At 53.9% G+C, this 12,397-nt stretch overlaps 1 protein-coding gene across 1 annotated transcript in view; it reads right to left on the reverse strand.

Moving 5' to 3' along the window:
* Positions 1-12,010: 12,010 nt before the first annotated feature.
* The window catches only part of TEKT5 (tektin 5), a 36,667-nt gene continuing 36,280 nt past the window's right edge, over positions 12,011-12,397 (reverse strand). Inside the window, exon 7 of the mRNA XM_012785028.3 lies at positions 12,011-12,388. Within this exon, the coding sequence (XP_012640482.1) occupies positions 12,172-12,388 (217 nt within the window). The 3' untranslated portion in view covers positions 12,011-12,171. The remainder of the gene's footprint in view (positions 12,389-12,397) is intronic.

The following is a 12,397-nucleotide window of genomic DNA, read 5'->3' on the forward strand; positions in this document are numbered from 1 at the left end:
CCCATGGCATGGGGGATGCCTGAGTTCAAAACTCAGCCCTGCCCTTCACTGGCTATGCAGTACCTGTGCCTTCATAGGCTCCCCTGTAACATAAGGCTGAAGATGGTCCCCACCTCGTAAGGTTGCTGTCAAGATTTGACAGATGAATAATTGCAATAAACCAACAATAACAGCAACAATGTGCTGGGTGATTATGAGTGATTATAGCACATGGAAACATGAAATGAACGGCAGCAGCATTACCAGGGAGGGGAGGGAGTAGCTGGGAATACTCAATGACGCTGGACAGTGTTATTTAAAAGTGAACTCAGATTAGTCATAAATGTATATTGCAAAACCTCTAGAGCAACCACTAAAAAATATTTAAGAAGAAGTATAACTGATACACTAAGAAAGGAGAGAATATGGGGGTCACATAAAAACACTTAAAACCAGAGACAGCAGAAAAAGAGGAGTTTTTTTTTAAAGGAAGAACAAGAAGACAGAATGCACAGCAGTTACAAACACAGTAGATATTAATCCAACTATATCAACACTTTAAATGTAAATGGTCTAAATATACCAATTAAAAGACAGAGATATGAGAAGATTTAAAAAAAACAAGACCCAACTATATGTTGCCTACAAGAAACCCACTTTAAACATAAACAAGTGGGAATGCTAACAGACAGTGGAGCCAAATTGCCCAGGATAAGCCTCAGTTTCCTCTTCTATATAATAGGCATAATAATAGTTCTCATCAAAAAGAGGATTAAATGGACTAACTCACATAAAGCACTTAGAATAGTGACTGGCACATAAGTGTTGTAAGAATATGTTGTTTTTGTTGTTATTATCTGTTGTTATATTATTATTTGTTATTATTATTATTATCCAAGCGCAACTTCAGAATAAATTGCCTCACTTCCAACACGTTTTTTACTTCAAATCTTTCCCTAAATAGAAATTCTAGAGCCACCAATGGTTCCTTGAGTTTAAAGACCAGGATCAGCTACATAATTGTCAGGACCCAGTGCAAAATGAAAACACAGAGCCCCTTGTTCAAAATTATGAAGAATTCCAAACTGGTGCCAGCAGAGCATTAAGTAGAGTTTGAAGCCCTTCCAAAGTGGGACCCTGTGTGACTGGACAGATTGAATGTCTGCGAAGCTGGCCTTGCTTAAGACCATAGACTAAGAGGGCAGAGTCAGAATCCAGGATGCCAACGACCCAGATCCTTCCCCTTCCTGCCCTAGTCTGTTCCACCCCACCTGGGTCAGCAACACACCTCACCCCCCTGGCCCCATGGAACCCCAGCCCAGATGCATCTCTTGCAAAAAAAAAAAAAAATACTTAAGCAACATGTTCCGTGTGGAGCTCTGCTACTTGCTTGCTTTCGAAATCCTGAATCCAGAATTTCCAGGGTACTACCTTTCTGGGCCCCAGGTGAGCTGGGGGCCAGGTCTGGAAAGGGGAGGGCCAGGACTAAGACAGTGTCTGGGAACCACACTCAGGAGTGGACTGAGAAGGTGCTCCAGGGGGCTGAGGCAGGTCCCAGCCCATCCAACACACTCCCCACTCCCCCTTCCCTCTCAAGTCGCCCAGTTGGCCTCCCTCTCCAGGGGGCGGGGGAGGTGGGGGGGTCGAAGACTCAGAGCCTTTTTTTAACCTTTTGGGTGCTGTTTACCAGGCCTGGCAAAGTCCAGGGGCTCTGGCTCAGCCTGGTCCCTCCCTGCCCTGCCCCAAATGTCACCACCTAATCAGTGGCTCTTGCCCTTGGGGCACTTTCAGAGCTCCCCCCAGGGAGGGAGAGAAAACTGGCACAGGCATGGTGTAAGTGGCAGCCCCAGGGTGCGTGGCCATTCCCAGCCAGCGAGTGTGGGGAGTGTGGGCGGCAGGAAAACAAGCGTTCAGTGTCAGTACAGCCCACCCGGCTCTGAACACCCCTTTTCTGACTGCTGGGGGTGGGGCCTGACAGTAACCCCGGGGGCCCAGTGACTGCATGGGCTGCTGGCCCCCCAGGCCTCCGCCTCCCACCACACCCCTGTTTTGCATACCCACCCTCCTCTCTCATCAGGGGGGAGGGACTAGCCTGGCTCCGCAGGGTGTGGGCCAGTTGGGTTTTGATGTCAAAGATACCGTCCCTCTCAGCTGGGCAGGGCATCGGGAAGCCTCGGCCCCTCCCGCCCTCTCTCGCCATCCCCGGCCCGGCCCTCGGAATGAACCTCGCTGGCACAAGCTCAGACTCCTGAAATGCAAGCCACCGGCTGCAGGGTGGGACGCCAAGAGGGAGGAGAGCTTGCTCCTCTGCTGCCACCACCAGTCCTCCTCCCCTCACCCCTGCACTCTGGAATCAAGAAGTGCGGGTGTGAGGTGCTTTCATGGAGAGAGTGGCTGGGCACAAGGCACTGTTCCAGTTCCAACTTAACACTTGGAGGGACTTGAGGGGGAGGGAAGGAACGCATGGCAGGAACTTCAGAGCAGGAGGAAGAGGGGGCAGCCACTGGATTGCTCGAGCTCACTCGTAAAGTGCTCAGAACAGTGCTTAGCACGACAGGGGTGCCAAACATGTGCGTCATGTTGTCCTGGCCCTGTTCTGTGTCCTCAGTTCCCAACAGGGGCCGACAGTTTCTCTGCACCTAGCTTGGGGGAGAGAAGCCTTTCCGGAAGGAGGCGGGCTCAGCTGCCTCAGGGTGGCCTCCAGGGCACCTCTGTCCTCTGCTGGGGGCTCGAGGCACAGGCAGAGTCCTCTTCAGCTACTCACCTCTGTCCCGACCTCGGCCTGGGTTTTCTTGTCTTGTTCACTCTCTGCCAGCTCCAGCTGCCCGGGGCCACGTCACCCACCTTCGGGTTCTGCTTGCGCCAGTCTTGTGTGGCAGGTAATGAGCGCAGCACACTGAATGGATAACAGTTAGTTACTGCGATTAATTCCATCCATTCTGCAGCCATCCACCCGCCCACCCAATAAATATTTCTTGAGCCCACTCTCATGTCAGACACTGTGCAGGAGGTAGGGTTGCATGATACAGAAAGAAATGGCTCCTGCCTCCTGGGGCTCAGACCAGAGGTGGGGGCATCCATCTGTCCCCACCCATGGTGGTGGTTACACAGCACCCAGCTCCCACTCCTGGAGTTTCTGTGTCTATAGAGCTGGGAAAAGGAATCTGTATTTTTTAAAAAAATACTTTGCATGACTCTATTGTCAAGGCAGTTTGGGAAACTGTGTCCTCAGGAAGGGAACGACACTGACCCACACACTGGGGAAAAAGGGAGGTGACAGGACCCAGCGGCGACATCAGGCAAGGCTTTCCTGGGGGGCTGGCTGAGAGCTGTGAGCTCAAGCACAAGGCTGTGAACTGGGTGAGGAAGGCAGGGACAGGGGCCAGTGTTCCGGGAGGAGGGAACAGCATGTGCAAAGGCCCTGTGGTGGGAAAGTGGAGTTCAGGAGGAAGGGGGGCTGGAAAGATGGATCAGAGTTAAAGGGGGCAGGGGGGTCCCTATGTGCACTGGGGAGCCCTGGAGGGTTTGTGCACCAGGGCTGCTGTGATGGGTGTTTTGAAAGGGTTTCTCACACAGCCAGGTTATGGCAGAATCAAGCTTCTCTCCCAGGTTCGCTCTTCCTGTCCGGACCTGGCTAGCCGGCCGCCGCCACTGCAGGCCCTGGCAGAGAGGAGAGGGAGCCCAGGTGGCTCCCCTAGGCTTTCAGCTCCCACCCGCTGTGTCCACCTGAGCGACCCCTCACTTGCAGCCTGGGCAGCCGGGAGGGGATCTGTGTCTGGCCCCACCGCCAAGACGCCCCATCCCTCGCCCTCGCCCTTCCCCAACCGGTGCCAGGACCACCCACACAGATTCCACCACCTCCTCGCCCAGATGGGGGTCACCTGCCAAGAAGCTAACAGGTGGGGCCAGCAGCCTCTGGGGCAGACTCGGGCCGGGAGCAGGGGGTCCTCGGCCCCTCCCAGTGGCGCGGAGGCCGGCAAGTAGGAGGAGGCGAGTGCGGGTGGGGGACAGGTGGGCAGAGCGCGGGGGGGCTGGGCTCCGCCGGCTTGGAGCTGGCCGGGAGCCCCGATCGGGCGCGGGCCAAGGGGCGTGGCCACAGGGCGGGCCTTATTTGCATACAATCGTGTGGGCGGGGCGCGGCCGCTGTCGTAACTGCTGGTCTGTCATCTCCCCACCTCCACCGCGGCCCAGCCCGGCTCCCCGCCCAGCCGCCGCCCACCCCGCCTCAGTATCTCTTTGAGTAGAGTTAAAGCTCCCGAACCCGGTTCCTGGATTCCAGGGAGGATGGGTGGGGGAGGGGAGGAGAATGACACCCCCCCTACCCCCACCCCCACCCCGCCCTGCGGACTGTAGAGCATGCTCCAGGGACCATTTCTGGGAAAAGCAAGTCCACTGGGGTTTATGAGATCCAGGCTGGGGGGGGCGGGGCGGGGGGAGGGCCACCTCGCACCAGCGTTGTCTGCATGCTTCCGTTGGGGGTGATCTGCCCCCTTCACTACCTGCGTGGTGTCCTCAAACTCACCCCTCCTCTTGTTCCGGAGCTGGAGCGCTCCACCACCTAGCTCCATCTGGCGAGTCCTGGGTGAGCACCTGAGGGTCTCCTGCCCGCCACGGAGCTCTGTGTTGGGGCAGGGGCGAGGCCAACAGCTCCTGGGCACGCAGGGCCAGCGAGTGAGCCCCTGCTGTGCCCGTCTCTGTGGCCGGGACTTCATATGCTCTAACCCAGATAACCTCTGCTAAGCCCCTGCCAGTAGAGACTATCCTCATTGTCCCCATCGTACACAGGAGGAAACCGAGGCACGGAGCGTTTCAGGGAGCTGCACAGTCACCCAGGGGGTGAGCTAGAGAGTCCGGATTTGAATCCAGGCAGAGGGGCTTCGGGCTGCGCGCAGTGGGTGCTTTGAGCTCTCATGGCTACCCACAGACAAGGTGAAGGTCCTCACCTGTGCTGGGGGGGAGGGGTGCCAGGACACGAAAGCCCAGGGCGCCCAACGTGGGGAGGCGCTTGGGTTTGTGCCGGCGTGAACCCTACATTCACAGGCCACGAGAGCAGGGCCTCCTCACGTATGCGTAGCAGTTTATTATATAAATTTTCAAGACACTTTCCAAATTTTTAATCATTATGCTTTCTTTTGTCTAATAGAAATATTCCAGAGTCTACCCAGAAATGTACTCAGAAAGGTATGAGAGCATGGTTGGAGGGAGGGCTGGGCTGCACCAGCCATGGCTGGTCCTCCTCTCTTGTTTGTTTTTTAGAGACAGGGTCTCGCTCTGTCCCCCAGGCTAGAGTAAGGTGGGGTGATCATAGCTCACTGCAGCCTCAAACTTCTCAGCTAAAGTGATCCTCCTGGCTCAGCCTCCTAAGTAGCTGAAACTACAGTTGTGCACCCAGCTAATTTCTAAATTTTTTGTAGAAACGGGGTCTCACTATGTTGTCCAGGCTAGCCTCAAATTCCTTGGGTTAAGCAGTTCTTCTGCCTCGGCCTCCCAAAGTTCTGGGATTACAGGTGTGAGCCACTGTGACTGGCCTCTCTTTATTTTTTTAGTTGAGGTGAAGTTCATGTAAGATAAAATTAACTATTTTAAAGTGTACCATTCAGGAGTATTCTCAAGGAATTCCCAATGTTGTGGGACCCTCGGGTCTATCTAGCTCCAAAACCTCTTCATCACCCACAGGAGACCCTAACCACGAAGCAGTTGCCCCCTCCCCCTCCCCCCAGACCCTTAAGAGAGAGGTGGAGGGAGAGTCAACACCTTCCTACACTTGAGCCCTCAGTGTCCTGCTTGCCTCACCCTGGTCCTGCCCTTATCTGCCTCTAGATTCCCAGATAGGGACAAGCCCTTATCAGAGAGGAGGCCACACCCCCGGGAAGGCCGGTTCTCTTCCACCCATCCTTAGTTGACGGGCATCCCTCCTCTTCTGAGACCACCACCAAGCTGGGCCACGCGTGGGCGGCTGTGGACACCCCCTCCCAGGACACGCCCCTGCCAGGCCCAAGCCCGCCAGGCATGTGGCACAGGAGGGGCCCGGCCAGCTGCACCTCGGAGGCCCCGGCCAGGCCTATGGTGCCACAGCCCTGCCTGCCTCCCGAGGAGCGCCAGGAATCCTAAGCCAGGCTGATGGGTGGGGAGGAGGGGGGTGGCTGTCTCGGGGACACAGAGAATTCCACCGGGGAGCACGTCTGGGCTCACACGGGACTGGAGAAGGTGCCACAAGAGGCTCCGAGCCCAGCCCCCAGTCCCATATGGGGACCAAGAATGTTCTGTATGTTTCCAAGGGAGGAGTAGAAGGACTCCGTCTGGTCCCTTAGGAATTTTAATTGTGTGCTTTGAACCTGCCTCCCATTCCTGCCCCCCTCCCCCACCAGCCTGAGTGCGGGGACACTTGTCAAGAGCGCCTTGGGAATCGCGGGAGCAAACAGCCAGGACTTTGTGTGATGGTGACGCACTGACATTTCTGGGCAAGGCAAAAAAATGCAGCCGCCTCCCGCCCAGCGCCTTGTCGCTGACGCTGCTGGGAGTGGGGGCTGGGGGAGGGGGGCGCAGAGAGGCGCCGCTTGGGTGGTGGGTGTGTGCGCGTGGAGGTCTGCCACGCCAGCTCATCCTGGCTGTGACGCTATGGGAAAGTGACCTCGCCGCTCTGTGCCTCAGTTTCCTCATCTGTAAAGAGGGGATGGGCACAGGCCCTACTTCGCAGGATGGGTGTGGGCGTCCAGAGGCAGAGCAAAGCCAGCGTCGCCCGAGCGTTCGGGTCGTCACCTCCAGTCGTCACCACTGTCTGCCCCAGAGAGCGGAGAAATCCGCACATCAGCCGTGGGCAAGGCTGTGGGGTCCCTGGCGGCCCGCTGATCCCAGAGGCCAGCAAAGCCTCTGAGCAGGCTCTGAGTGTCGGGTCCCTGGTCCCCAACTGGTCCGCTGCAGCCCTAAAGCAGGAAATGAGTCTTTTGGTGCTGGCTGATACAGCTGGGCCGCGAGGTGGGCATCACCAAGCCTACAACAGAGAGTCCGGAGGTGCAGGTGGAGGAGGGGGTCCAGGGAAAGGGGTGCTGGGGGCTCAAGGTCAAGGTCAAGATGTCTGAGGTCATCTGGTAGAAGGAAGCTGGGCCTTTGGAGGGTACACAGCAAACAGTGGGCGCGAACAGGGCCCGGGAGCTGGATCCCAGTCTGGTGAGGGCCGTGGTCCCTCGTTACTGCCTGTCCCAGTGGGAATGGAATGCCCTGGCTGGCTGGCCTGGGTCTCACCAAATGTCCTGGGTCTTCTTCAAGCGCTGTAGTGGTTCCATCTTAGTGCATCTATACCAGAGTTTTTAATCTACACTGAAGCACCATGACAGAAATGGGTCTCTATAGGTTGTTTATTGTTCTAGTCACACATTCGTTTATTCACACATTCTTTTTTTTTTTTTTTTTTGAGACAGAGTCTCACTTTGTTGTCCAGGCTAGAGTGAGTGCCATGGCGTCAGCCTAGCTCACAGCAACCTCAAACTCCTGGGATCAAGCGATCCTACTGCCTCAGCCTCCCGAGTAGCTGGGACTACAGGCATGCGCCACCATGCCCGGCTAATTTTTTCTATATATATTAGTTGGCCAATTAATTTCTTTCTATTTATAGTAGAGACGGGGGTCTCGCTCTTGCTCAGGCTGGTTTTGAACTCCTGACCTCGAGCAATACGCCCGCCTCGGCCACCCAGAGAGCTAGGATTACAGGCGTGAGCCACCGCGCCCGGCTATTCACACATTCTTTAAGCACCGATTAAGTGCAGACCCTGTTCTGGACGTGAACAAAGCTCCTGCTCTTGTGGTTCACACACTAGTGAAGAGGCACACAGTCAATACATAGATATAATTTTAAGTCATGTTAAGTGTGGTGAAGAATGTAAAATGAGATAATAGGACTAGGTGCAGTGGCTCACGCCTATAATCCCAGCACTTTGGGAAGCCAAGGTGAGAAGATCATTTGAGGCCAGGAGTTTGAGACCAGCCTGGGCAATGCAGCGAGACCCCCAGCTCCACAAATAAATAAATAAAAATTACTGTGGTGGTGCATGCCTATAGTTAGCTACTCAGGAGGGAGAGCCAGTAGGATTGTGTGGGTCCAGAAGTTTGAAGCTGCAGTGAGATATGATGGTGCCACTTCACTCCAGCCTGGGTGATGGAGTGAGACCCTGTCTCTTAAAAAAAAAAAGTTTAAAGGTAATAGGATAGTCACAGGGGTGGCAGGTAATATACATTAAATAGGTAGAGACTTCTCTGAGGTGATATCTGAGCTGAGACCTGAATGCCAAGCTGCAGCCATCCCTGTGAAAAGCATTGCAGGGAGAACGGCAGGTGCAAAGGCCCTGGGGCAGGCATAAGCTGGGTATGTTGAAGGACAGGGAGAAAGACAGCACAGCTGCTGCCTAGAGAGTGGGGAACAGGGAAGCGGAAGCTGTGGAGGAAGTAGGGGATCACTCGGGGCTCACGGTCAGGGGCCTGGGCTTTACGACTGATATATGTAACAACATGGATGAATCCTGAAACGATTATGCCAAGAAGCACAACCAAAAAAAGAGCACCTAGTGTATGATTCCATTTATGTAGAAGTCTGGAAACTGCAGTCTTTAGTGACAGAGAGCAAATCAGTGGTGGTCTGGTGCTGGGGGTGGGGGTGGGGAGGAGGGGTGGACATCTTCACCGTCGTGACGGTGGCTTTGGTTTCACGGGTGAGCACAGATGTTAAAGCTGATCAGCCCCTAGCACTCTGGGAGGCCGAGGCGGGCGGATCGCTCCAAGGTCAGGAGATCGAAACCAGCCTGAGCAAGAGTGAGAACTCGTCTCTACTAAAAATAGAAAGAAACTATTTGGCCAACTAAAAAATATATATATAGAAAAAATTAGCCGGGCATGGTGGCGCATGCCTGTAGTCCCAGCTACTTGAGAGGCTGAGGCAGGAGGATCGCTTGAGCCCAGGAGTTTGAGGTTGCTGTGAGCTAGGCTGATGCCACAGCACTCACTCTAGCCCGGACAAAGAGTGAGACTCTGTCTCAAAAAAAAAAAAAATCCACACACAAAAAAACTGAACAGCCCGTGCCCCCTGACTATGTGCAACACATCACAGCGCCCCGATATGACGGATGAGGAGGGCACCTCATCTCACAGGGGCATGGTCTTCCCCCAAATCCATAATCCCGTCTATTCACGAGAAAACATCAGACAAACCCAAATTCAGGGGCATTCTACAAATACTGGAACAAGCACTCTGTAAAACGGTCAAGGTCATGAGAAACAAGGAAAGACGGAGAAACTGTCACAGACCCGAGGAGGCTGGGGAGACGGGACAACCCAGTGCAGTGTGACATCCTGGATTGGATCCCGGAACAGAAAAAGAACATCCATGGGAAAACGGGCGAACTCCAAATAAACCCTGGAGTTAACAGAAATGTATCCGTTTCTTAGATTTGACAAATGCAGCATGACAAGTGCTCATCCAAGATGTTAACCTTCGGGGAAGTGGGTGAAGGAGGGACTCTGTGCTGTCTTTGCAACTTTTCTATAAACCTGAAACTCTTGCAGAATAAAAGGTTCATTTAGGAAAAGCATTTCCTCCTGATTAAAAGAAGAAACAGATCCACTGTAAAAAGTCTGTAAAATACACAAATGAGAACCCTGCACTTGCTTGCAATCCGCTCTGTTATATGTTTGGGGGTATCCAATGTAATCCTGTTTCCTGCGCACTTGTGACATAACTGAGAACAGTGATAATACCACTTTTGTACCCTGTGCTGTCAGCCTTGTAAGCACGTTCCTTTGGCTTTCGAGCATTTGGCAAGCATCATTTTTGTGGCTACTTAATATTCTATGACTTGGCCGTGTTGTAATTTACACAGCCGCTCCCTTCACTATTGGATGTAACTTCCAGTGGTTTCCTATGATTAAAAAAAACAAACCCAACAACTCTGTAACAGATGCATCTGGGTCTGCATTTGGGATTGTTTTCTAAAGATAGAGCCTTAAGAAAGACAGTCGGGTAAGTTGAAGGGTGTGGATATTTTTAAGGCTCTTGATGCATATTGTCAATTTGCTTTCCAAAAGTGTGCACCCGTGGGTGTCCCGGTCAGTGCTGTGTTTAGGATGCCCGCTTCCAAAGGGCGTTCTCTATTCTGCATCCGACCTGCCCCGCCAGGTGCTAGACACTCCACACTCTTGCAGCTTTTCCTGCAATCTCCTCGACTTGGCTCCTTCCGGGCTCTGGTTGTCCCTCTCTGTGCTGTTTCCCCCCTGGTCCTCCGCCCACCCCAGCATCACATTGCTCATCTTCAAGACCTTCCTGAGCCAGCTCGCTCATTGCTGAGGCTCCCGGTGGCCCCCGTGTGCCCAGGCACAGCTCCTTAGCCTCTCTCTTAAGATCCAGGACACCTTTGCCCTTGCCTTCCGAGTCCCAGGATGTCCCTTGGGTGGCTCAAGCTCCAAGCGTGAAGGGGAGCCGTCTACTTCTCTGTCTCCCCCCGCAACACCCGCTCCGCTTCTTGGGGGGAGGGCATTCCGAGCGCCAGCTGCCCGAGCCTGGCCTCTCGCCCCATCCTGGCCTCCCACGCACCCCTCACAACCCGCACGCCAAGGGTTTTGGCTTCAGGCTCATGAATGTCCCTAACGCACCTGTGGGAATCCAGGACCTCTGCACCTCATGCCTGAAGTTCTGTTAATAACAGCCTGGTCTCCCTCCCTGCCTTCCTCACCGAGGGGTCATTTCTAAAACACTGATCTGGGCGTCCCATATGTCCCCACTTTAACGATCCTTTGGGCTCCCGGTTGCCTGCAGGTGTGACTCCTTAGGTGCAGCATTCAAGGTCCTAAATACAAAGCAGGTTTGTAAGGAAACAGGACTTTTCTATTCTCCTTCCATCAAATTTTCCTCAAGGACAGAGTCTCCACTTAGGTGTAGGACTCGCTCATCTCCCTTCAAACAAAAGGGGAGAAGGCCCCAGATCTAAGGCCTTGGGAAGACAATATTATCTAGCCAGACGTCATTAGCAATATTTTGTTTTCAACATTGAGCCAAGTAGGTTTCATATTTGCAGTGATGCTATATAATTTGTCTTTAAAATAAATGTTTTAAGTGTGACAATCTAAACGAAAAGATTGAATATATAACAGCATAGGTGGCACTTGACTAGGGTAAAAATTGTAGAGGTGTTATTTGAATTCTTTTTTTGCTTTTATTGAGACAGTGTCTCGCTCTGTTGCCCCAGATAGAGTGCAGTGGCATCATCGTAGCTCACAGCCACCTCAAATTCCTGGGCTCAAGCGATCCTCCTCCCCCCCCCCCGAGTAGCTGGGACTACAGGTGTGCACCACCACGCCTGGCTTTCTGTCTTTCATAGAGATGGAGTCTCACTCTTGCTCAGGCTGGTCTTGAACTCCTGGCCTATAAGTGAGTCTCCCCCCCAGAGTGCTGGGATTACAGGCGTGAGCCACAACACCTGGCCCTGTTCTCATTTCTGTTGGGTATATACCTAGGAGTGGAATTGTTGGGCCATAGGGTAGTTTTGTGTTTAACTTTTTGAGGCAATGTCACTGTTTCATAGAGCTTCCTCTTAACTCTCATCAGCCTCCGCTCCACACACTTAGTTGATTTGGCCTCCTTTTTCTCCCCTGGCAGTGTCTAAAACACTCTGCCTGTCAAAACCGGGATGCAAACCCCGCACTTCTGCCTCCAAACCCTACCTTTTTGCACTGCCCCACGCCGCGGACAATCACCTGCACCTTTGGCCTCATTTCCTCCATGAGGACGCCCAGGTGAGAAGGCTGTCAGGGCCACACAGCTGAGGGACAGAGCTGAGCTCCAGCACCCAATCCCGGGACACTATGGTCTACACTGTGCTCCTAAACGGACAAGCAGGTTAAAAGACAGCGAGAGAGCGTGACAGGCAGCTGCTTCCATCCCCGGGGGTGCTGACCGCCCCCAACACGCCATCCCTGGGCGGCCACAGCCTGCCTCTTCCCAGGGCCTGCCGCAAAGCCTGTTCCGCGGCAAGGAATGAGCTGCAGGATCTTTGGTTCGGCACATTTATTTTGGCTCTAAACATACACCTTTTTCATGATGGGAGGAAAGGGAGAACATGACACTTTCCTTTGTCTTTTGGCCTTTTTGAATTTCATCGTGCCATGTGAGAGACCCACACGGAGCAGGGTGCCAGGGCTGGCGGCTGCTGCTCAGGTGTACCCCACCAGGCGTGGGGTGCAGGGGAAGGTCTTGCGCATGCCCATGCACTTCTCCTTGTCGATGCACAGGGTGTTGGCCTTGATGGCCAGCTCGTGCTCCAGCCGGGACTTGGTCATGACCAGCAGCTGCAGCGTGTCCTGCGTCTCCCGAAGTCTCATCTTGAGGGTTTGCAGGGTGTCATCGAGGGTGAACACCTCGCTCACGAGCCTGGGGCGG

Source organism: Microcebus murinus, chromosome 19 (genome assembly GCF_040939455.1).
Source record: "Microcebus murinus isolate Inina chromosome 19, M.murinus_Inina_mat1.0, whole genome shotgun sequence".
NCBI classification, from domain to species: Eukaryota; Metazoa; Chordata; class Mammalia; order Primates; family Cheirogaleidae; genus Microcebus; species Microcebus murinus.